This window comes from Sabethes cyaneus, chromosome 1 (assembly GCF_943734655.1).
Source record: "Sabethes cyaneus chromosome 1, idSabCyanKW18_F2, whole genome shotgun sequence".
NCBI lineage: Eukaryota > Metazoa > Arthropoda > Insecta > Diptera > Culicidae > Sabethes > Sabethes cyaneus.
In genome coordinates this window covers 141,933,091-141,959,474 of record NC_071353.1, presented here as the reverse complement: position 1 = coordinate 141,959,474, position 26,384 = coordinate 141,933,091, and the positions used below count along the sequence as shown (strand labels likewise).

Genomic DNA, 26,384 nt, shown 5'->3' with positions numbered 1-26,384 from the left:
CAGCTTTCTTCGAAAGTCAAAGCCTCCCTTCCACATTGGGACTTTCCAGAGGAAGAAATATTTTGTCGATAATATTTTGTGGTAACTTAAAAGGGCTATCGAAATAAGCACGATGCCGTTCGAAAGTAAACGGCATTGACTTATGGCACTTTTTCCACAATTTTTAAAAATATTTGCATGTTACCTCCACGTAATTGTGGACATCAGCTGCCACATCTGTCATTAGAACAGTATCGATACCATAACAATTAAACACTTTCGATACCGTTTCCTTTAAAATACTTCCACAATTCAAAAAGCTTTCGTTTGTCGATTGCAGCTGAAATATCATGTTTATATTGTAACTTTATATTATATAAGAAACACATGTCTTTCTTTGGAATAAACCGACATTTTTATTTCATCGATTTTAAATTAACTGAAGCGCCATGTTTGTCGCATTACACTAACCTGCATTATTGAAGGACATGCTTCTGGTTCTTGGATGTTGTGATGTTATGAAACTGTAACAATCACCTTATTATTGTTTTCCAACGATACAAAAGCTCACGATTATGAATTAGAAAAATCAACCACACGTAGTGAAACGATTTTTTTCATTACATAGCTTACTATGATGTAGTTTTTCACATATGCGCATTGTCACTTAGACGACTAGATGGTTTTTTAAATGCAAATTACATGATGAAGATACTTAAAGAGACAAATGACTTAGCATGTTTTAAGATGAGTTTTGAATGTACTTTCACTTAAATTATATCTCGGTCGCCAGTTTTTCCAAGTTTTTATTGTATAGCAGTACAACATATGGCTAATTTTTACTTAAATCGTTCAGTAACTCGCTCTGTACAGAAGATACGTGTTCACTTTTTTCTGCAAAAGTGTGTAATTTTGATAGATGCAAATGTTTGCAGAACACTATTTTTCTCTAAATCACATAGTTTTTAAGCTACAGTGATTACTCCGATTCTTGGGGTCCGTCATGAAAGACGCTTAATATCTCGAAAACTGTGATACTTAGAGGAATAATGTTTTCAGCAAAATGCTTCATAATAAGATTATCTAAAACTTTCTAGAACATACTAGCTCTATATCATCAAATTAGAAAGTTAAATTTTGCAGCGCCACCTGTGTGTGAGTTCCGAACCAATACTAACCACCAGTTGTTGCGTCTATTGATATACAGAAATTCTTCCGAAGACACCATATAGAAAAAATACTATGAAAAGAGTTATTAAAAAAGTTCACGATTCCAGAGCAATCAAACCACTGTGCACCGGTTCGAAAGTCTCGGAATCATCAAGAAAGTTGACTTTTCCGACTGGGCGGCACCGATAGTGGTCGTACGGAAGCCGAATGAAACGGTTCGCATATGCGAGGATTACTCGACTGGTTTGAATGCCGCGCTAGAACCGAATTGTTATTCGATCCTCGTGCTCGAAGACATCTATATGAAAATGGCTAACTGCCGGTACTTTAGCCACATAGACTTGTCGTGCGCCTACCTCCAAGTGTAGGTCGATGAAGCAAGTTAACTACTTCTTACAACACGCACAAAGGTACTTTCGGTTGTTGCCTAGCATAAAAGCAATCCTAGGGTATTGCAGCAAATAATAAATGCCAAGCTCACTGGTCTAGAGTGCACCGCTGATTATCTAGACTACATAATGGTATGGACGGACCGAACTCCAGAGGACTATCGACGGAATCTGTACCGTAGTCACACTCGCCTGTAGTAGTGTGGGTTCACCAACGGTCTTGCTGGAAGCTCGCGTGACTCACAGACCACAAACTGCTTCTACAGATATTTGGGCCGGAGAAGAGCATTCTCATGTGCATCGCCAACATGCTTCAACGGTGGGCTGTAACCCTTCTCCTCTATGACTTCGACTATATTTCCGCGAATAGTTTCGGTCCCGCTGACGTACTCTCAAAACTCAACAACCGTCATGTGCTGCCATGGGAGGAGCACATAATCGCCAATCTCGAACTGGAGGATAGCGTTTACAACACGATTGATGAGTGACTACAGATTTTTCCGCTGTCGTTGAAGGACATTCAGAACGAGTGACCAACTTACTTCTACCAGTCTGTCTCTTGTCGTATCAAGAACTCCTCTCCACTGTACTTTGTTCTAGGCTACTCGTCGCCAATTCGTTTAGCGCCTCGACAGACGCAAATCGGCTTCAAACAATCTAGCCGAGAAACATTCGCTTTGTCAAAGAAGACTGGTCGTCGAAGAGCCAAATTCAATAATTCTTCCAATGCCGGGAATTGTTGATAGCAAGATGCCTTCCATTGCAGCGAAGGGTTGGTCGTTCTACCAATGTTTAGAAAGCATTTCTCCAACAGCTGCACAAGGGGTACCCCGGAGTTGAACAGATGCCCGTGTACTGGCCAAACGTACTGGATAGAGAGGTAGCGAAGCTCGGTGTTATGATCAACAAGATCTCATCTGGGCTAAGGTTTACACAGCCAATACGTGGACCTAGTAATCTAATACGATGATCTCGCGCGCCGGATGAGTGAGGTACAAGATTTGGCTACCATCGAAGCGGAATTCTATACGATCCTACTGCAACACGGCAAGGAGGACTCGCTAAGGAGTTAATAATGACGCATAAGCTGAAAAGAAACGGGGAAATGTTTAAGTACCGTTGGCTATTCTCCTGGACAGTTGCAGTCTACGTCCTGCACTTGATCCGGAAGCTGAGGAAGCCGACTTGCCAGGTTTCTGCAAGTGGACCTGCAGCCACAGGTCCACCGTTTGACAGGAGTATTTTTTTCAAAATTCAATGCCAAACTCGAGTTATTATTTAGGCACAAAGACTCTTATTCTATAATTACCATTATTACCATTATAGAACAAATTACAGTAATTTGGGCAATTTAGGTTAACTAGGTTAACGGAATTCATGTTTTAAGTTTTCCCAGGAGACGCTTGGTAAACCATCGATTGGGTTTCGTGAAAAACAACCATGCGTCGCCGTCGTTCTGCAGCCACCTTTCTTTGCATGAAGGAGACGCCTCGTTTATTGCAGCAAAAGTCAAAACAAAACAAAATTGTCATTTTATGACACTTGCGCCAATAACATAGACACTGTCGTGTTTAAAAGTGCCCTGGTTAAAAAAGCTAAGCAATTACAAATGGAATAAGGACGGGAAAATGGTGCATCAGCATTCCCAAAAAAGTAATCTCACTGATTACTGTCCTAAGGAAGCAAGCTCATTTTTTTCAGCAAAAATCTCTGCTTTAAGCATTAAGACTATAGGAATGACCACTCCACAAACCGGACTCGAATTCAACAGAACACTTATTGTTTATTTTGGATCAGAATGTTGACAAAGGAGATGTGACCAACCGCAATAATCTGTTCGAATCTTAAACAAATAACGCATGGATGAATAGTAATCCTTTTCATGTCAGAAAACATTGTTGAAAACATGCCACAACGATTACGGCTCTTACGTTGAAACAAAAGGGGACATACTTATTATAATTATTATTTAGTGTTTCCTTTCTTTTGAATATACCACCTCCATTTATACACAAAGATTTTCAAAAGTACACCGATAGTGATAATGTTTGTTCGAAAACTTTGAATCTCCATCTACACACAATTAAAGTGTTGAGAAAATCAGAAAGGTCGCGTCGTATGTGCTCTAAGTTTTTATCCGGAACAAAAAAAAAAGAAAGAAGATATCTCTAGAAGGGCACATAATTTCGCTAAGAACTTTCTGTGCTCTGTGCATCAATGATCAGTAAATGAACTTTCTGCTGCTGCAGTCTACTTTTCGAGTGCATTCAGCAGGAAGTGCTACGCTGGCGCTGCTGGCTGGTTACGTGCGTAGCATTCATTGCACGGTTGTTTGCTCTTCGTGCAAGTTAGCTAACCCGCTGTAGCTGTAGCGAGCTGCACTGGCACTGGCACTGGTAGGAGAAGGATCCACTTAAACGAAAGTTTTTAATGAACGAAACTTACTGGTTAGGTATTTTATTGGAACTCTTTCCCGGGAATACGCTTACGGGTTGTCTGCTGTAGGTAGGTATAGAGAATTAGTTGATATAACAAAACGCTGCTTCTTGCAGAACATTGCATTGGGAGGGTAAAATGGCAATAAACATAATTCGCAGTAGATTAAACTTATGTTCGTACTGCTGTAGGGTTCTATATAGCATTTGTTATACGTTGTTTGGTGCTGATTCAACAAGTTGAAGTCGTCCAAAGTATGAGTAGCATAAAGTGTGTTTGTTAACTCTGGATAATCGATTTGTTGATAAATTTCTAGAATAATTCTTTTTATATGGATTTTTCTTTAATTTTTCCGAAAAACTGTTGAATTTCACGAGAGATTCTTATATGAAAGGTATATAAAAAAATACACCTTTTGTACCGTGTAGAGAACATTACCAAGTAGTTGGATTAACTTTTCGTTTATGTTTGATGTCCTGAAAGCTCCTGATTCCTACTACCATTATTGGTATGTTTGTTGTTGAACTTGAAGGGTGCGGTCAAAATTTACCAGCCCGTGTTTACTTTGCAAAAACGTGGGTCAATTTCAGCTAAACTGTACTGTGTAAAGAGTTAAATCATCACTAGTGTGCCCAGACATAAACAATAGGTGGACCACCCGACCTTTCCGGTGAATGCTTTAGCCTGGAAAATCGATAACGATACTGGCAGATTAGATTGAAAACTTCGGAGTTTCGGGTGAAATTGGATTTAAAATCAAAGTTGAAATTGGACTGGAAATTAGACTTGGAACTGGACTAGAATTATAGCTGAAATTGAACTTGAAATCGGCCTTAACGCGGCCCAAGTAACAAAATTCATTTTAAGGTGCACTTGAAGAGGTTTCCAGCATTTTCTTCTTAAAACCGATGATAAGAATTATAATTCTACAAAATTGCGATAAAACAGCCATAAAACCCTTACAAAACTTGGGAGGCCCACACTAAAGAAGGTTCTTAAGAATAATTCCAAAGGTCCTTTTAAAACTTGTAATTTTTATCGATATCTATTTGTAGTGACTTTCAAGAGTCGCTTGAAACTAAAAGAAAACCACCACAAGTGTTGCTGATTTTATGGTTGTCTTCTCAAAGAACGCTTGCAAGACATCATACACTTTTCGCAGCCTTAAAGTTTTTAATTGACTGAGAGCTATAAGAGAAAAAAGCATTCACAGATATTTCTTTTCCAAAATGGATATAGATGAAAATTGAAAATAAAAATGGTAACAAAAGCAGCTGCTTTGCTGCCCATAAATAAAAAAATTTCTTGCCAAGCTCAGTTTGTCGATGTTTTGTCACATGAAAGTTAGAAAATTTTAACGCGCCGGTTATTTTTGCTAGATTATTGAAAAATATAATTAATTAAAAAAATTCAATAGTTTCAATAAAAAGTTGATTGCTACCAAATTTTGAACAAATTGCGGCGAAAAGCCTATTATATGTTCAAACATTTATTTAAAAAGATAAAATCACTTATGGTATTGCAAAACACCATGTTTATAAACGCCTACATGCAATTGGCTACAATTTCAAAAGTAGTTCAAAATAGCCCTGTTCGCCATTTTTTCAATGGTTTTATCTAAATCAACCAGAAAGCGATTCGTAGACTAATATTTCTTGCACAAGACCAAGAAAACTTTTGCAAGAGAGCAATAAGTTCATCTATACTTATTGCATTCTTGAAGAAGACAAGCTGCGCTTGAATAAGAATTGTTAGAATTACTTAAGGGAACCAAGCTTTTTCGCAACCATTCTAGTATAAACAAAGAAAACGTCAACGACGTGGACGTGCTGGAGATTCATATACTTCCCCTTAGCGCGATAATTTTTAAGTACAGCAGACATGTTGATTGTCAATATAAATTGATTTTCAAAATTAAGAGGACAGTTCCATGCGGAAAATTTCTTCTACAGAATTTTTTATACACTTTATCGTTACCATCGCTTTTACAAAATACGCTTCAATTACTTCGATCCCTTCAATCATTTTCCAAACAAAGATACTAGTGACATTGAGGTCATTCAGTTTAAAAAATACAAACAACTCTAAAGGAAACCCGCACCGTCTACGGCAAAACACAATCGAACCAAATTTATCTAATTACGTACAAATCTACTACTGATCAATAACGGAGTAGCAGCACACGGGCGGTATCCTATGCTTATGCTTATGCTTACGTACAAATCTACTACTGATAAATCATCACCGGCACCGTCATTCCCCAGCTATGTTGCTCTCGTCATTCATTTTGTGACTCCGCTGATTGTTTATATGAAAGTGTTTTCAAAATATTGGGCCGATTTTAGCTTAATTTCCGTTTGAAAGATCCATATTTTTTCAATTTTCTCCAGGTTCAGACATCCGTTTTGACAGATCAGTTGTTTACGCTAGAATGTTCTTTCTTAAGAGTATGATTTCTCTTTCAAGAATACACGGTTTTAAGAGAGTTTTATGGCAGTATTGTTGAGATAAACCAATCTTGCAGAAGAATGTCATAATTTTTTCTCAAATCTATTGCTAAACTTTGAGGAGCGTCGTTTTTAAGCGTAAATCAAGTATCCCTTAAAACTGCTTATAAGGTGAATTACACTTATTGATAATACAGTTTTATGAGTGTTTCTTCAAGTCTCCTTCAGTCATACTTCAGAAATATTAATCAAATAAGATAAAATTCACTTGGGGAAAAACATTATAAAATCTGATACACTTAGCAATGCTCTGATAAAACTACTATAAGAAATGAATAAGACCAATTGGCTTTTGGATTGTTACTTGGGGGGGCATTAAATTACACTGGAATTTGGACTACGGGTGAAATTGTAGCTAAATTTCCAATTGAACTGGAAATTGGACTTAAATTTGGAATGGAAGTTTGATTTGGAATTTGGACACGAAATCAGACTTAGAATAGAATTTGAAGATTTTATTTGGGTTTTGGACTTAAAATTTTATTTGAAATTGGAATTGAATTAGACTTTGAATTGGACTTGAAATTGAATTTGAAATTAAAGTTGCAACTGGACACAAAATCGGCTTTGACGTAAATTGGATAAATTGGTCTTGTCTCTTGACTTGGAATTAGATTTAAAATTGGAGCTCAAATTTTAGAAGAGATATTGGACTTTAAATCAAAGTTTAAATTTGACTTGAAATTGGAATCAAAAATAGACTTGAAATTGGACATGTAATTTGACATGAAGTTGTACTTAACCCGTTGCACTTGAATTTGGACATGGACACGAAATTAGACACAAATTTTTACTTGAATTTAGGATTGACATCTTACTCTTTCACACGTTTTACTATTTTCCCGATACTTTTTTCTTGTGTATAGTACTGTTTTTCTGGGTTGTACTCTCACTTTTCTTGTTTTAGCTTCCGTTTTTCATTTTTTCTCATGGTTTTCACGTGGTTTCTCTTTTATTGTTCCATTTTTCTTTGTTTCCTTTTCCATGTTTTCTGTCAGGTTTATTTTGTTATCTTGTTTTTCCTCTGGTTTTTCATACAGTGCATACATACATTTTGCAATTTTTCTTCCAGTTTTCCGTCTTTCTTCTTCCATGTTTCCTTTTTGTTTCCAGTTTTCGTCTTGTTTTAACTGTTCCCATTTTTGTATTTCATCTTCGCCTGTTCCGTTTTTACTCTTTTGTCGGAAGGTGTGCGTCCATTATTTTGATCTATTGTGTTATTTTCTTCTTTAAGATGCCCTTATTTTCTATCACGTTTATTCTATTTCGGCCCTATTTTCTCTTTGCTCTCCGGCTTTGCGGGACAGGACAATATTTCTTTCTTTTTCTCTTCAGTTTTACCTATTCCGTTGGTCGGTTTTTCCTGTTTTTTTTTTCTTCTTTGTCTGTCATATTTTCGCATTCCTTTGCCATTCCCATTCTGTCCCCCTTTTTATATCACGTTTGACCTTTTTTATATCACGTTATTACCATTTTGCTCGTTTCTCCTAAGGGTTTTCTCCCTCTCTTACACTATTTTTCTTTTTCCTTATGGTTTCTCTTGTTTTTTGTTTCGTTTTCCTTTTCTTGTTCCGTATTCACTTTCTTTTTCGCTCTTTTTGGACACATTTGAAGCTCTTTTGGTTATTTTTTGCACTTTTTTCGAACCGGATTTTTGAGCTTATGTAGTATTTCTTTAAACTATTTTGAATTCTTTTCGACTTCTTATGGACGGTTTTTAGGCTCTTTGTGGGCCCTTATGAGACTTATTTTGGACACTTAGGATTCTTCATAGAGTCTTTTAATTCTTTCACTAACAATCTTCTAGAACATTTTAGGTTCTTTTAGTACACTTTTTAGAGACTTTTAAAGTTTTTAGACTGAGTCTTTTTTTGAGCTTTTCAGAAAATTTTTGTGATGTGTTTTTGGACTCGTTTTGAACTCTTCTTGAACTCTTTTAAGATCCATTTAGGATTCTTTTTGAACTCGTTTTGGGCCCATCTGGACTCGTTTTGAACTCTTTTTGGACTGTTTTTATACGAATTTTGTGTTCACTTTGATTTTTTTGGACTTTTTCTGGTCATTTTGTACAGCTTTTGGAGTTTTTAAGCTTTTTAAACTCTTAGACTTCTTTTAGAATGCTTTTGCAATTATTTTTGCATTCTTTTCGAAATCGCAGTCTTTTTGGGCTCTTTTTGTATTCTATTCGAACCTTTTTGGGCTGCATGACCTCTTTTTAGACTCTTCTTGCTCTTTTTTTGGAATCTGTTTTACAGTTGTTAGACTCTTTCAGGACACTGTTTGGACCTTTGAATTTCCGTGGGAAACCTTTTGGATTCTTTTAAGACTTATTGTGGATTTTTTAACGTCTTTGAATTTTTTTTTGGGTAATTTTTGGTCTTCTTTTGGCCATTTTCATTTTAAATTATTGTTGGAACTATTTTGGATTCTTTTTGGGCTCATTTTGTACACTCCTTTAAAATTTTTTGATTCATTTTGGACTCCTTGTGGACACTTTGGAACACTTTAAGGATTTTTCGGATTTTTTTTGGACTCTGAAATATTTTCGAGCCTTTTTGAACTTTTTATGGGCATTTCTTGAATTCTTTTTAGACTATTTTTGGATTCTTCATGAATTTTGTGGATTCTTCATGAACTTTGTGGATTCGCCTTGGACTTTTTGGACTCTTTTGGAATATTTTTGGATCTTTTTGTACTTTTTTGACATCTCTTTGATTTTTAGGACTCTTTTTGGACGCCTTTTGGCACTATTTATATTTCTTAGGTACTCTTCATGGGTTTTTTCTGGATTCTATTTGACACTTTTTGGACTTTTGTGACACACAGCCAGAGGCATTTTCGATTCCTTTTGGACTCTTTTCTTTTCATGTTTTTTTCGGTTTCTTATCCGTCTGCCCTCTATTGTCTCGGGTTATTTCCGTTTTTTCCATGCGTGGACTCATCACTGCGACCAGTGTTTGCAGTGGGTATTTGCTGTATAACTTGCACTGCATTTCATTTTGCTATACTCGCTAAGGTGTGAGCGATATGCTTAATAAAATTTATGCGTGCTTGTGTGTATTGAGGTTTACCCTTCCTTCAAAGCTTGATCTACTTTACCGATTTATTCCTCGCTGCCAGTACTATCCCATATTGTAGCCGTCCATGGCGAGGACTCATTCATTTCTCTGACCAGTAAACTTAACTATAAGAGGCACATTTGCACTGTCAAGAGGCTTTAGTGGGTAAATATAGAATTCAGCATGAAGAAAGGGTAAATGAGGGGCCTGAGAATAAATCCATGCTAAAGTCACTTGACATGGAATGGCTTGATTCGACTAAGATTCGAACCCACCATGACTCGTTTGTCAAAGCAGACTCGGTAACCTTGCGGTTACAGAGACTGCTTATCTCCGTTTTACTTTCTCTTTTGCTCGATGCATTCTCTTTCTCTTCTTTTCCTGTCCCGTTTTCCGCCCTTTTCTGCTCTAATTTTTCTTTTGTTTTTCTCTTTCCTGTTCCATGTTTTGTCTTTTTCTTCCATTTTGTGGCCCGTTTATCCTCTTCTAGTCTCGTTTTTTATGTTCTGTCTTTTTCTGTCCTCATTTTCTTTTTCCTTGTTTTCTTTATGCTTGTTTTGTATCATTTTTAGTACACTTTTTAGAGACTTTTGGAATTTTTAAAAACTTGCATCTTTTTGGAGCCTTTCAGAAAATTTTTGTAATGTGTTTTTGGACTCTTTTTGGCCTCATTCTGGATTTTTAGACTCGTTTGAACTCTTTCTGGACTCTTTTAATATTCATTCAGGATTATGTTTGAACACATTTTGGACCTACTTGAACTCGTTTTGGATTATTTTTGAGTTTTTCATACGAATTTTGAGATCTCTTTGATCTTTTTAGGACTTTTTATGGTCGTTTTGGACAGTTTTTGGACATTCTTGAAAGTTTTTGAACTCTTGGATTTCTTTTAGAATGTTTTTGGATTTTTTTTAAATCGCAATCTTTGTTTTGACTATTTTTCTTTAGTTAGGCAAGGACTGTTGTGAAGAACCGCATGCGGCCCGCGGGCCGCAGTTTGGCCGTCACTGAGTTAAACTATCGTTAGACTCTTTAAGGATGCTTAAATGTTTGATGTCTTTTTGGATTCGTTTGGATTTTTTCTTACTTCTGGTTTGGTTTATTTTTGGTCTTATTCTGGTCACTTTTTGAACTATTTTTAGACCTATTCTGGAGTCTTTTGCCGTCTTTTTATACTACTTTTTGAAATTTCTTAATTTGTTTTGGACTCCTTGTGAACACTTTGGAACACTTTTAGGATTTTTTCGATTTGCGGGTCTCTTTTGGAGTCTGAAATATTTTCGAGTCTCTTTGAACTCCATTTGGACACTTTTTGAACTCTTTTTGGACTATTTTTGGATTCTTTTTAAACTCTTTTTGGATCCTTCTTGAACTCTTTAGACTCGTTTGGTACTTTTTGGACTCTTTTGGATTTCTTTTGGAATATTTATGGATCCTTTCTTATTTTATATGAATTTTGTGTTCTTTTTAATCTTTTTTGGGTTTATGGTCGTATTTTGAACTTTTTCGAAACTCTTTGAATTCTTGGATTACTTTTAGAATGTTTTTGGAATAGTTTTGGATTCTTTTTCGCCTCTTTTAGATTCCGTTTGAACCTTTTTGTGTCTTTTTAGACTCTTCTTGAACTCTTTTTGGAGTCTGTTGAGCAGCTATTAGACTTTTTTTCTTTTTGGTCAAAAGTTCCGTTGGATATATTTTGAATTCTTTTGAGACTTATTTTGGATTTAACTTTGTTTTTTGGAATATTTTCGATTTTTTGGTCTTATTTTGGCCACCTTTTGAATTATTTTGGGACCTATTTCGGATTCGGATTCTGAACTTAACTAAAGCAGGTTAATTTTTGGACTCTTTTGGGCTCTTTCTGTATGTACTTTTCTTCGAAATTTTTTAATTTGTTTTGGATTTTCTGTGGACACATTTGAACTCTTTTAGGATTTTTATGATTTTCTGGACTTTTTTTAACTTTGAAATATTTTCAAGTCCTTTTGGCCTCTTATGAGATTTATTTTGGACTCTTTTTGGTCACTTTATGAATTCTTTTTGGACAGTTTTTTGGAATCTTTTTAAATTCGTATTGGACTCTTCTTGAACTCTCTACAGACTCTTTTGAGACTTGTTGGAGTCTTTTGGATTTCTTTTGGAATATTTTTGGATCCATTTTGGATTTTGTTTTTGGCACCTCTTTTTCATTTTTAGGTCCCTTTTTGGGTTCCTTTTGCACTATTTATATATTTTTTAGGAATTCTGGATTCTGTTTGACACTTTTTGGACTTTTGTGACACTTACAGTTTTTTTAACTCTTTCTTGACACTTTATAAACTCATTTTCGATTTCTTGTTGGCTTTTTTATCATGTTTTTATTCGTTATCTGTTCCGTCTTCTCTTTGTTGTGTCGTTTTCCCTCCTTTTTTCTCTCGTTTTTCCTTATTTCAGTTCGCTGCTTCTTCTTTATCTTTTTTTCCTGTCCCGTTTTTGTCCTAATTTTCCGCTTGTTTTTCTCATTTCTGTTCCGTTTTCTGTCTTTTTTCCATTTTCAGGCCCGTTTTACCTCTTTTCCGGTTTCGTTTTTTGTGTTCTGTTGCTTTTCTGTCCACATTTGTCCTCATTTTCTCTTTCGTTTTTCTAGATCCTTTTTCTCATTTTTCGTTTTTTCTGTTGCGTTCACCCTACTCTTTTGTCCAATCTCTGCTTTCTTTACCTAATTTTTCCTTTTTGTCTCCTATTTGCTTCCTTTCTCTTTTTTCTCTTATTACGTGCCTTATTACTGTCTATCTTCCCTCGTATTGCAGTGCATTGTAAAATCGAAAAAACGCAACTTTTTATTGCCGCTATTTTCTGACTGATGGAATTTTTTATGTAAAAAATCATGAGAAATCGATTGGCGATGGTCTCAATGCGCGGAAACGGGGAAAAGTTACCCATTTTGCACCATTAACCTCTATATCTTATTAACACCTCTATATCAATTTCTCTCTAATTTGAGATTCTATGGTAAGCATAGGATAAGAATATTACGAAAAAGGAATGCGCAAAATTTAATTCCAATACAATTTTATCTAGGGGTCTAATTTGCCCCAATTTACTCAAGAATTTTGGTAGACAATCAAAATACCAATTTGATAGTTTTACCTAAGATGTTTTAGAAGGCATATCAGTTCTTCAGGTTGGAAAGGTTAGTAGATCGAACGACGATCCTTCTGAATTCATATTTTAGGATTTCTGGGTTACAGAAATTGTTTTGTTTTAGAGTGAATTTTACAGATAAAGTGGAGCACGTGCCCCAATATGCCCCAGACTGGGCACGCCAGTGTAAATCATCAGCAAAACACCCTATAAAACCATCAATTTACATACCTTTGTGACTAAAGGTTACAACTTACAACAGCTTGATAAGTTTTAAAAAAAAGTTAAGGACTTCATTCTGCGTCCCAAACCGAGAACAACAAAGAATCCCTTCTTAGCTAGAGCGGTCCATCCGGTCTATCTGAAAGAGGCTCCTTTAGCCGATGTTTATCATGCCGGTATATTAAATTTAAGTATTTTCAATAAATATTTGAACTGCCAGTCAGTGAGGCGTTCAGCAGCAAGCGTTCTAGCAACCAACCCGGAAAGAAAAGGGTACAGCACCATAATCATTTCAATTTTCAGGGACAATGCGCAAATAATACTGTCAGTATCAGCAGTTTGATCTCCCATACACTTTCAGCAGGCGGGATGGTCAGCAGCAATAAACCGGAATCTTATCGTTTCCCTTTGTACCGGAGTTTTTTTTCTGTATTTTGTTGTACCTATCATCGGGGATCCCGCAAACCATATTCTAACTTGTTTAGGGTTAGGTTTTTGCTTTTGCACACCTTCTTTGACGTACACCTATATAAATACACGCACATCTATATACAGACGCTCGTTTGTATGCTGTCAACAAAGTAGCCTGCGAAAAAAAGGGCTTCCGATTTTCCGATTTTCCGACCTTCTCTGTTTGCCGTGCTGTGCACGATGACGGGTTATGTCACGCTCGCTACAACAGGACGCTCCGCTGTCCGTTTTTCCATTTATAAGGCGGTGAGATTAAATTTTGCTATGTATTCTAGTGTGTATTCAATTTGAAACTAACGTTATTGAGGATTAAATAGATTGCAGGCTTAAGCATTTTGGGGTCCAATAATGTCGAGATGTCAAACGATCTTAGAAACTGTGTGACCCGAGTGGGTAAAAAAATACTGGTTCATGATATTCATGGTTTTGGAACTCCATAAAACACTTGGATAGGAATAATCTAAAATGAATGTGAATGAAATCCCTCGCTGGCAGTGCATATTATTTCGTTCGAATTCTTTTCGTAACAAAACGAGCATTGTGTCAGCCTGCAGAATAAATTTCGACAGTTCTATCACGTGCTATGTACTAGTATACTTGGAAACGAACGTGGTTTTCTCCGAGTTCCGCTTTGCAATCACTTGAAGCTGAACGGAAACGAGCAATTAAGGTTTGCAGCCACTTTCACCGAATAACGATTGAAACGATTCACTTCTTTGTCATTGCCACAGTGTCAGTAGTGTGGCACCGTACGCCTTGATGGGTCCTCGAAGAGGATGCTCCAGGCATCGAAACGGCCACCGTTCTGAATTCCACCCGGGAGGTATATAAAAATAGCACTATGTAAACCAATAAGCAGCAGGTGAAGGTACATAGTAGTCAGCACATGGTTCCTCCTGTAGCCAGCCACCACAGGGACGACGGAGCGTTGCATAATGTAGCAGCATAAGTGACACCGCACCGCAGCGCAACGATAATGGCGATTGTGATGGGGAAAAATTGTCTGTTCGATACATATTTCGCTTGCAGGTTCCATTTACCACCTCCGAGTGGCCCTACTGGGCACTTAAATTGAAACGTTTGTTTTATAGCCTCGAATATAGGGGCCATTACAGAGAGCACAAAGGACAGTGCTAACGGAAGGGACAATTTGGTGAGCGTTTTGTGTTCTGTGGTTGGTAGCCACCAACAAGTCTTAGAACTTATTTAGTTAAAAAGTTCGAAGCTAGGCAACATGCTTTTGACTTTCGTTTGTTTTGTGGTTAATACGTTTTTTTAAACTTAGGAGGATACGGAACGGAAGTTAACCTAGAAGTACCTACTAACGATAACAGCGTGCCGGCTCGTGAGCGGAACTCTACAAAAATGGCCAAGAACCGCTAGCAATGACACTCCATTGGATAAATTTCAAGAATTTGGGAGGAGGAGAAATTACCGGAGGGGTGGATAGAATGTGTGGTTGTACCTACGCTGGTCTACGCCGCCTACAAAATGTTCTCCCAGATTTTGTTACGTCGTCTATCCCCAATAGCAAGAGAACTCGTAGGGTAGTATCAGGCGGATTTTATGGGGGACCGTGCTACTACGGCTTAAATTTTACACCGACAAATCCTTCAGAAATTGTCGGTAGTACAACGTACCCATCACGCATCATGTTTTCGTGAATTTCAAGGTAGCAGACGATACAGTCGAGCGCGAATAGCCATGGCAGAGAATGCATAAGAACGGTTTTCCGGACAAACTTACGCAGCTGATCAAAGCTATCTTAGAGCGAGTGATATGCTACGTGCGTGTTTCGGGGGCACTTTCAAGTCCCTGCGAATCGCGCAGAGGTTTGCGGCGACGGGATGGACTGTCTTGTATGACATTCAACATTGCTATTGAAGGGACCGCCAAACAGGAATTTTACGTGAACGAGTGTCTGGAAAAACGGCTATTGCCTGTTGTCTTTTCAGAAGCAACACGATTGTTCCGTGATGTTTTGGTCGGATTTGCCATCCTGCCACTACGGAACAAAGACACTGGAATGGTATGCTACCAACAACGTGCAGATGGTGCCCTAGGACAAGTGCTCTTCCAAGTCCAACATACCGGAGTTTGAGGCAAACTGGTGTCCTGCAGTGAACAATGCGAACGATGGGGCGGTACATGATCTGCCACATATCTTAACCAGAGAACCCAGTGTAGCCCATCTTGGGTACACACCGGTCTCGTTTCCTACACTTGTTGGTAAACAAGTTTTCAACTCAACGCAGCAACGCACATGTAGGCGTCCTTAGACTGTTCAAGTCTAAAGCCTCTTAAATCTTTCGCAGTAAAAAAGGCGTAGGCTTTAAATTGATTTCTGTTAAAGGGAATTGATCTGTCGTTTTTCCTTGAATATGCTTTTTGTTGTCTGCACAGCTAACTGGCAGCATTCGGCAGTAGCAAAATCGACGAGTGTTATCGGTCGGCAGCGCCAATCGTAGTCGTTGTCATCATCATCGGAAGCGATCCATGGCTATGAGTCCCGCAATCCAAACACGTTGATTTTTTTTCCTGTTTGGGGCTGTGGCCTGTGGGGGGGGGGGGGATGGTATAAAAATCTAATTTACCAGACAGACAGCCTACTTCGCGTCGCTAGTCGTCGCTGTCAGTAAGCAGCAGTGGCAGTGTGTGCAGCATAACTGAAGAGGATACAAATTGGATTACTGCTGGATCAGCCAACCATCGCAATGTCAAAGAGAAAGAGAGAGAGAGAGTGAGTGCGTTGGGCCAGATTTTAAAACAGATCATTTGTTCGTTGGCGGGAATAGGGGGAAAAAGTGAAAATTTTCCCTTCAAACAGGATTGGCAGTTCGGGTAATAGAATATTGAATTTAATCGACAGAACGGTGCGACAGAAGGAAAACCTGAGAAGCTAACTATTAGAAGCAATTTGAGCGGAAGAGTGGAGGATGTGCCATTTGCTATAGGTTTTATCTGCAGAGAGTTCTCCAACCGAAAATTGGTTTAATCAAGTAAATATATTTGACACCCCATGTTTAAAATAACACTTGTTGTTGCACAGATTTTGAATTGATTTGTTTATTTATACTCCGATTAAGAAAATTGTCATGATTGTCATGGCAATGGCTATTGCTGGTTAATCAAATTTACACATTTTACAACGGTTATTATTCCAATATGCAAGATAAAATTTGATGCATATCTGTACATAATACGGCCTACTTAGCTTCGAGGTACGATGCTGGTCTAACAAGCCAGTCGGCGCATGTTCGAATCTCGGCTAGACGGTGCTTGCTTGATAGAGTCAGTAGCATCGTTACACTGGCCCCGTAATTTTCCTGTACTCTAAACAGCCGGCTGCGAAGTCTGTCGATAAAGAAGGGTAATGTCTAATGACGGTTTAAACCCACGACTTTGCTTTTATCTGTACATAATTGGGCACTTGATTTTGCTGTTCAATCAATTCATACTCTTGACGATAACAATAATTCGACTAAATTTTCCAGAAAATATCTTAGTAGAGCATCAATCTGAGCGATGCGGACCAATCCGGAATGGAAGCGAAAATCGAAAGCAAATCACTACACTGAGAGCGGAATGCTCCGATAACGTTTCTCAACCTTCTGCAGCTGTTGGTGTAATTTGATGTGATGTGAAATTAGTGAACGAAAATGCTTTTAAACTAAAAGAATCTCAAGAACTCATTGTAAAAGTGTTACGATCAACTTTGGTCTACTGAAATGTGTTTAAAGAGGAATGTTCATTTATGTCCCCATTTTGGGGGAATATGGGAAGCAGGTATGAACAGTATGAATTCGATTGGCGGCCCATTTTAGCAGCGAACTTGTATTCTATCTTTCTATAGTCTGTCTTGTCTTTCGGAGCACAGTTCTATGCAATTTCTATGGTAACTGAAGATGTACCTTTTTTTGAGCCATTAGGCTGTTTGAACAAAACAGTTTACTTTGCTTTTCCCGTTTAAATCGTATGGGAGCATTTGCTCTATATCTTTTATTCATACGGCATATTCCCAAGTAACAATTCTAAAGCCACTTGGTTTTACTTGAATTTTATAAAGGATTTATTGCGGTATTAATCATTACCTCTGGGTTTATTGTGGTATTGCGCAATACCAAGAGGATACGAGTCCAAACACACTTATAGCTAGCTAGAAAACCATAATAAAACTGCTAATAAAGCAAATTTATTGTGGTTGCTCATATTACCACGTTAAAACTTCTTGGCTGCACCACGTCTCTTATAAACTTACCATAAGTGTGGCGTGGCAATACAAAATGGCGCATCTATTAAAATTGATCTTATCGCGGTTACTTGTCAAACCGCAATAAATTTGTTAGTTTTATGGAGTTATTCAAACGGTAACACCCTAACCAAACAGTTTTTTTGCTGCTATTATGTAGAATACCAAAGTTCAACAACAAAATCATTTTTTAATGCGAAGCCATATTGCCATATTGTAGTATTTTGTTTTAGCTCGCAAACAACAGTTCATCAAAGCAAAGTGTTTTGCAGAAAGAAATTTATTATCAATCGGTTTTCCTGTCAGAGGAAGCAACTAAAATGACTTTGCTAGAAATTGAAATTGAGTAACTGAATATTCTCAATTTGTTAAAACAACTAGTTTTCGAAAATTGCAAATTTTCAGTGGCGCGCTGATTATATCGACCTATCATATCAATATGCACGATGAAATTAAATGCGCACGTGCTGCAAACCAACGAAATTGCTTAAAATTTAATAAATATTCTATGGGATATTTTATTCTGGTCGCTATAAACCAAATCGTTCAGAATGATCTTTGTGTAAAATTTAAACTTTTCTGATCGCGGAATTAGGTTTTGTCAGAAATGCGAAAAGCGAAAAGCTTTTTTTAAATTATGGCGATGGCTGTAAAGCAGCGAAAGCTTAACCGGTTTTATTGCTGCTTTCTTTCCAATTACCATTGCTGGTTTATTACCAATACGGGCATTTGTACCAAACTGAAAGCAATTCTACACATAATATAGTAGAACGTTTATGTATAAAATTTACTTAAAGCACAGTTAAGATGTAAAATTTACATCTTAATTACAATTTACATCTAAGTAAATTTGTATGTTTCATACAAAATCATACCAAAATTTGACAAAAAACAGATAACTCAGAAGACAAAATCAGGTAATGGTTTCTTATCTAGAATCTATTCAATTAAAATCTAGAAATTTTGCAAATTTTGTAACAACTTTGTTCTGATATTGTCTTTATTTGTTCTCAACCTGTTTGCTAACTTAGAAAGTCAAATGATGTTGATGTTGAACCAACTTCATCTTAATTTCGATTTAGATTTTTCTCTACTCCGCCCAGTATTACCCAGCAGCACCGTAGCTGGAGGTGTCAAAGGGCCTGTAACTCAATAAGGCACAAGACGAAAACTTTTTATGTCCATACTGAGAAAAAATGTGTTTCAGAAAATAATGGCATTATCTATCTTCAAACATTTTTTTGGAAAATAGTGGCTGGTAAGTTTAATTCTACCCGCCGCATTCACCAGACTTGTTAAAAAAAATCTCAAGCCGAAAGTCCGAGAATTGAATTTATCCGCCCGATAATTTTACGGTAAGAAGGCCCAGTTTCAAGTTTATCTTAAGTCCGATTTAAAATCCAATTTCAAGCCTAATTTTAAGTCCGGTTTAAAGTAAAATATCGAGCTTAAAAACCAATTTCAAGCATAATTTTAAGTCTAAGTTTTAGTTTGTTTCAAAGTTCAGTTGCGAGTATAATTTGTTATTTTATTTTAAGTGCGGTTTTATGACGAATTTCAGGTAAACTTTAGTGTTTTTATGTTCAATTGACTAAAATTTTGACCGTTGGAACGTCAATTCTGACGTTCCTCATTTGATTTACAAACTTTTTACAATTTAATTATTGACTTTTGAGTCTTTTGAACTTTATTTTTGAATATCAACTTTAACTTTTTACTTTTGGGTGATGCTGCTAGAATCAGTAGGATCTTTGTACTAGCCACGTGTTTGTCCCGTACTCTAATAACCAGCTGCAAAGTCTGTTGATAAAAAAGGTTCAAGTGTGAAAGACGTTTATATCCTTTAGGCTTTACGTTTTATAACTTTCGAGTGTGTGCCAACTTTTGATTTATCTTTTTGTCAGAATATTAGGACCACTCCCAAGAAATAATTTAAGTTGTAGTAATAAAACCGATAAGCGAAAAGTTTGCTGCTCGAGAGCCTCCGCCATAATTTAATGTAGCTTTTCGCTTTGGTCGACGAAGTTGTAAAGCATAAAGCTTGTTGGTAACCAAAGAAGCCAACCCAGCTAGTACCAATTCGTATATCAATGTACGAAAACTATCGTAAATATCTCCTAACCAACTCAAAATCGTAACTAAAGCTGGATAAAGTGGGATCAAGTTGATTTTCTGTCGTATATAATGATAATGACTGACATACATACGAATTTCAGCACAAAATCGCAGAGTAGTACGGAGCGACTCACGCCTAATCGGATATTATCGTACATAAATACTTATATAGTCGTAACGCTCAAAATTATTCGTAATCACGTATATCTCCTCCAAAATAGTACGGATATGCCAATTTTGCGCATGAAATACGATTTATTTAGCACGTATATCTGTACGTAATGCTGATTTTTACCTTTTTACCTTTGTTATACTATAACAAAGGTTTAAAAATTGGTCGAAAAACACGAAATTGATCCGAGGCCCGGAGGGCCAAGTCACATATACCAATCGATAGGGTTCGACGATTTGAGCAATGTCTGTGTGTGTGTGTGTGTGTGTGTATGTATGTAATGATTTTTTCTATCGCCTGTTTCTCAGAGATGGCTGAACCGAATCGTTCGCTATTACTTTTGTTTGAAAGGTATTATTGTCTAGTAGATCACTATTGAGTTGTTTCGTGATACGACATTTCGTTTAAAAGTTATAAGCAAAAATGTGAAAAATACGTGACACGGGTTTCTCCGGAACTACATGACCGATTTCAACGATCTTAGTATCAAATGAAAGCCCTTATTAAAGCTAAATTATTCAGAAATTTTTAATTGAAAACAAACAAGTAGTTTAAAAGTTATGCTTAAAAAACCTGTTTTGACAAGGTAATAATTATCGCCTGTTTCTTAGAGATGGCCAAACCGATTTATGCGCTATTAGTCTCATTTGAAAGATAATATATGCTAATAGATCACTATTGAATGATTTTTTGATTGGACGTTTAATTTGAAAGTTATGAGCAACCGTATACACCACACCAAAATTAACAATAATTTATAATGATTTAAACCAAGATAATTTACCTAATTTCAATTATTTTAATATCAAACGAGAGGTTTTGGCACTATGAATATATATGCAAAATTTCATAAGAATTGGTTGTACCGGTCAAAAGATATTAACCCTCGAACACTCGCGCCAACTTTTGCAACACAGTTACTTGCGCGCACTATAACCCCAAACCAAAGAAAACGTGTGCACTAGAGGTTTGACTGGGAAAACTTGGTTTTAGGTTTATCGAACCTTTAGAATAGTTTCTTGAAATTAAAAGCTCTATCGTCTGGTGGAATCTAAATTTTGATTAATCCCCCTAAAAGTGAAATAAAAAAAATTATTTTTCTTCAGTGTCAATATAACACATTGATGTGCTCTGCAAAGTTATAGAGCATATTATTACAAGAAATTTTGCTAGAGACAGTAACCTTCCATCTCTACAGCTAAGATAGAAAAATCTTATTTATTGTATATGAATTTGTAAACTCAGTTTTTATATTTTTGCTCTTTTTGTAATTGTTGTATGACTTTTTCTTGTATTACAAAATTGTACAAATGATAAAAATACACAACTTTGCTGAATATAGTATACCTCTATGTTTGCTTGTTTAGGAACTGAAGAACTTTGATTATAAAAAATACCTTAATTTTGACTACGAATTACTCGACTACCAGCAGACGGATACATTTTAAACATTTTACATTGGCTAGCATACAGACACCATTTTTCCATATGAAGAAACGAGAGGAAATTCCACTTGAGGTCAATTGCGGTACACCTCGCATGCTGATTGTTTCGTTTCTGTGATGACGGTTTATGCTGATCTATTTTTCAAACAATTTAAATTATTAATGCATTGAATAATTATGACATTTTGCTCAGAATAAGTTTATTGAAGAATATTCGTTAGTTAAACATCGATTTGTAACTTTATAACAATATGGCGTTGAAAAACCTACACGTGTTGTACAAAATACAACAGCGTGAGTAACCGAAGGTTAATAAAAATTGATTAAAATTATTCAAGAAAACTCTATTGATGTGAATCAAATAGAATGGCATTACAGGAAATTATGCATAGTTCAAAAACCTATAAACTAGACCTTTACTAGGCAATGTATATGTTAAAGAATAAGATTTCCTCTTACAACTTACTTTTATTTGCACTTACTCAAATTAATAACAACTTACTTATCCTTACTCAGCAATTTCATGAAAAAAGGATCTATCAAAATTTAAAAGTGTTCCTATTTTGTTCAAAATTTGTAAACTTATTCAATTTTTAAAAATTTTATGTAAACCAACGCATTACGCAACGTTAACCAATAGAATTATGTTCCGAAAACGTGTCGATTTCTATCTCAAATACCAAGTAAGACCGTATAACAAAGGTTCCTTTCACCACTAGGTGGATTAAATCGGGTTTTTATACATATGACAATGCTAGCTGGGAAATCAGTCAGCCTGCTTTGTTAACTTAAAAAAATATATTGCCATGAGAAGAAAAGGTAAAGTTTTACTGTCAGTTCGTCCTGATCTGAGCGTAATAAAATAACTCAAAGAATAAATAATAAATTTTCAACAGTTTCCGTTGTGCAGTTTGCCAGCTTTAAATTTTATCGTGCATATTGGCGGGTAAAATTAACGCGCCAACGAATTTGGGAAGTTTCGAATTTTTGTTTTAACAGAATAAATATACTCAATTAGTCAATCTCAATTTCTAATAAAATTGTTCTAGGTGCTTCCTGTGACAGAAAAACCGATTAATAATAACTTTCTTTCTGCTGCTCATATTTTGCTTTGATGAATTTTTGTTTGCGGGCTAAAAAAATACTAGAATATGACAATATGGCCTCGCATGAAAAATGTTTTCGGTGTTGAACTGGGAATGCACCGTAAATATTTAAGATCGAGCAAAACTTAGTTTAGCAATCTTATGGATAATAATTGACTCTATAAATGCCCCATACATAACAATTTCGAATTTTTTTTGGTTGAGGTGTTACAGTTAAATAAGCAAAATAAGTGCACTGAGTGCAGGACAGTCCTAATCTCCCATTTAGTCTGATTTTCTAATTTTGTTCCAATTTCACCTCCGATTTCGGATCCAATTACAAGTGCAATTTAATGTCCAATTAGTTCAAATGCAATTTGAAGTCCAGTTTCTATGTCCCATTTTAAGTCCGATTTCTTATCTAATTTAGTTCCGATTTTACCTCCGATTTCGACACAATTTATTCTCCGATTTTAGATCTGAAGTGTAATTTATAGTCCGATATAAAGTTAAAATTCAGGTTTCAAGCGCAATTTAAAGTCCAAATGAAATACCCCATTTTAAACTCAATTTCAAGTTCGATTTAATTCCAATTTCGCCTCCGTTCTAAAGTTCGATTTAGTGTCCCATTTTAAGTCCAACGCAGTTCCAGTGTTGAAAAATTCATAGCAGCAAAAAACTCAATGAGAACTCAAGCACATGAAATTTCAACCTTGATCACATTTGCCAAACTCACATATGAATTTCTCTCGCTATTATACGCGATGTCTCTATTGCTATGCGATGTGAACCAAATTCAGTAGTGAGTATTTTGCTTAATTCTTCCACAACCAAATGCCATACAACGAACCAGAGAGCGAAAGAGAATCTACCGTCAGAGAGAACATCAGCAGCGAAAACTGCCGCACACATTCATGAATTAAGATGGCAAACATATTGGCGGAATTTACATTTTTTCTTTGCGAGAATCGACATTTTCTTAACTAGAAAATAAAAAGCCTAATAAGAATTAGATAAACATGTAATTTAAATGTGTGTTTTAGCTTAATTTTGCAATTTATTTTGCCATTCAGTCTCTCACGCTCACTCACAGCTACGTATCGCACGAGAGAATGCCTATGCTGTTCAACAAAGAATTTGTATGTATATGTGCATAGCTCCGGGTAGCAGTTGAAGCAAAGCAGAATGTGATCAAGCAGGAAGAAATATGAAAACAGAAAAGCTCACGCGTGAGTTTTTCTGCATAGGATCAAGTTGACATGATTTACAGTTGATTATGATTTTTGATGAGTTTTAAGATTTTGAGTTTTTACCATCACTGCTCAGTTCCAATTGTATCTTCGATGTCAGATCTAATAAATGTGTCGAAGGCCAAATACATGAAAGGAAGAGGCTTAAGGGAAACAAACGTGTGTCTCCCACGGACGTTAACCGTTGCCAGAAATTCTCCTGCGATTTCTGGTCTAATTTCAAGTAATTACACTATATAAAGGGTAAATTCAAGTTTAGTTTCAAATACCATTTGCAGGTTCAATTTCAATGTCCTAATTTATAGCCAATTTCACGTTTGAATAAATTTCAGTTTTTTTCTCTTTTTGGTGCCTCCATTCTTCGTCTTTTCTGTCACGTTTATTCTGTTATTGGTTTCCTTTTTTCTCTTTCCTCTTCGGTTTCATTTTTTATCTGCCATTTTTCGCCTTTTTCTCTTTCGTTTTAACTTTTTCTTTAGCCCGTTTTTTGCTCTTTTTCAGTTTTATACCCCATCTCTCTGCTTTCATATGGTTCCGTTTGACCTTTTTCCCGTTTTCCTTGTTTTCTCTATTAGTTTCCTTTTTTCTCTCTCGTTATTCTTTAAATTATTTTCCCTTGTTTTCTGTTCCGTAATCCCTAGCTTGGTTCGTTTCCCCTTTTTTCTCTCGCTTTTCCTTTTTTTCTGTCCGCTGTTTCCTCTTTTTTTTGTTCTTTTTCTTTTCTCTTTTCTGTTTCGTTCTTAAGTACTGCTTTTCCGCTGTACCGTTAGTATTTTTTTCTCCTGTTTTTGATCGTTTTGAGGCCTGTTATTCCTCCTTTCCTGTCTCATTTTTTGGCATTTTCTAGCCAACTTCCAACTTTTCTTGTTTTCTCGGTTTTTGTCTTTTTTCGTTTTTATCTCTTTTTCTATTCCGTTTTTCTTTTTCGACTGTTCCGTTCTTCCTTTTATTACGTCCTACCTTTCCTCCTTTTGTGTCACGTTGTTTTTCTTTTCCGCTATATCATTTTTGTCTTCCGTTTTCATATTTTCACTCCATTTTTTCTGTCCCGGTTTTCCTCTTTTTCTGTTTCTTCATTGCTCCCGTATTTTCTCCTTTTTTAGCCCTTTTTTGTCCCATTTTTACAACTTTTCTGTCCACATTTTCTTGGTTTTCTCTATGGGGTTTTCTTCTTTTCTCTCATTATCCTTTTTTTCACGTCCGTTCTTCATTTTTCCGGTCCAGTTACCTTCTTTTTTGCTTCGTTTTTCCTCTTTTTTTCTTTGCTGCTTTTTTTTCTCTTTTTATGTCCTATTTTCCTTTTCAGGTTTTTTCTCTCGTTTTTCTTTTTTTCATACCAGTTATTGTTCTTTTTTTCTCTCTCATGTTTGTCCAGTTTTTGTCACATTTTCAGTGCTCTTTTTCGTTTGTCGTTTATCTGTCTGCCTTCTTTTTCTTTTTGAATTTGGTAAATATTTAGGAAAACTGAGTTTTTCAATCTTAACTCAAGAACAACAAAAAGTGTCCAATTTTATATCCGATTTTAAGTGTAATTCCTAGTCAAATCCAATGCTAATTTGAAGTCTACTTTCATATCCAATTTCAAACCCAATTTGAGTTTAATTTAATTTCAATTTCAGTTTAATTCAAAGTCTGATTACAAGTCCAATTAACTTTCAATTCATGCTCAGTTTAAAGTCTAGTTCTCAGCCATCAAATATGCTTTTGAAAGGGTCGATCCCACATCTTCTGTTTAGAACTGGGTACGCCAGTGTTTGCGATAATTAATTGCGTAAAAATACATCCGCCATAGTAAGACTACTGCATTTTTCCGGTTAGTTTTAGTTTAGTTCATATAATACTCTATTCAATACCGAAGTTTACGAGAAACAGGAAGGATAACTAAAAAACGGAACCATTTTTCCTGTGCCATTGTGCTAAACTAACTTCCAACACAAACATGTTAAGATTTTTTGCAGCTCCTCAGCTAAGTAAGCTTTCCACGGAGTTTTCTTTATTTTCTCAAACAACAACACATTTACGTTTCGTGGTGAACCTCGAAACAGACGAAACAATGTTAACCGCGCCGGTTGTACGTCTCTAGCAAAAGTGCCAAACAATTGTGAAAATTATACTTCTATAAAAAGCATTCGTTGGTTGGTAGGTAGGTAGCTACATTCCCCCGACAAAAAAAAGCAGAGCTAAGTTTTACTGTTGAGTGTGTGTTCAGCTACACGTTTCGAGCTTATCTTTATTTCTGCAGCACCACAAAACGAAAACTTACTTTATTTGTTCCCACGTGTTTAATCCAAAGTTTTTAAGTACCAACAGCTCCAGTGCATAGTTCACGAATCCGTACTGCGCGAAGCGGGGGAGTGCGGGGGAAGTTTTTCCATGGTCACCACCATCCGTATGCAAACCCGGGCCGGGCGTTTTCCCACGATTGAGCATAGTAATAAATCCGAGAAGAGTACAGAACAGAAAAAAAAACATTCGATGAGAATTTGTTTTTCTTCAACAGCGTCGTAAATCTTTCCCGGCAAGCATCACTTTGTCACTTTGTGTTTGCCAACCCGGGGCAAACCGGCCGGCGACACGGTTCCAAATTGGTGATTTCATTGTTTGAAAGTTTCATTAAAAAGTTTTCCCTTGTGATATGGCAGGGAACGGAACTCGGCAAAAAAGTTGCAAGAAATTTTCACCATGCGTTGGTAATTAAATTAATCCGTTCTT

General features: G+C 36.3%; 1 protein-coding gene across 1 annotated transcript in view; it reads right to left on the bottom strand.

The window, feature by feature from the left end:
* Positions 1-26,102, bottom strand: part of LOC128746313 (guanylate cyclase soluble subunit beta-1) — a 51,722-nt gene extending 25,620 nt beyond the window's left edge. Inside the window, exon 1 of the mRNA XM_053843362.1 lies at positions 25,936-26,102. Coding sequence (XP_053699337.1) covers positions 25,936-26,102 — 167 coding nt within the window. The remainder of the gene's footprint in view (positions 1-25,935) is intronic.
* Between the last annotated feature and the right edge of the window lie 282 nt (positions 26,103-26,384).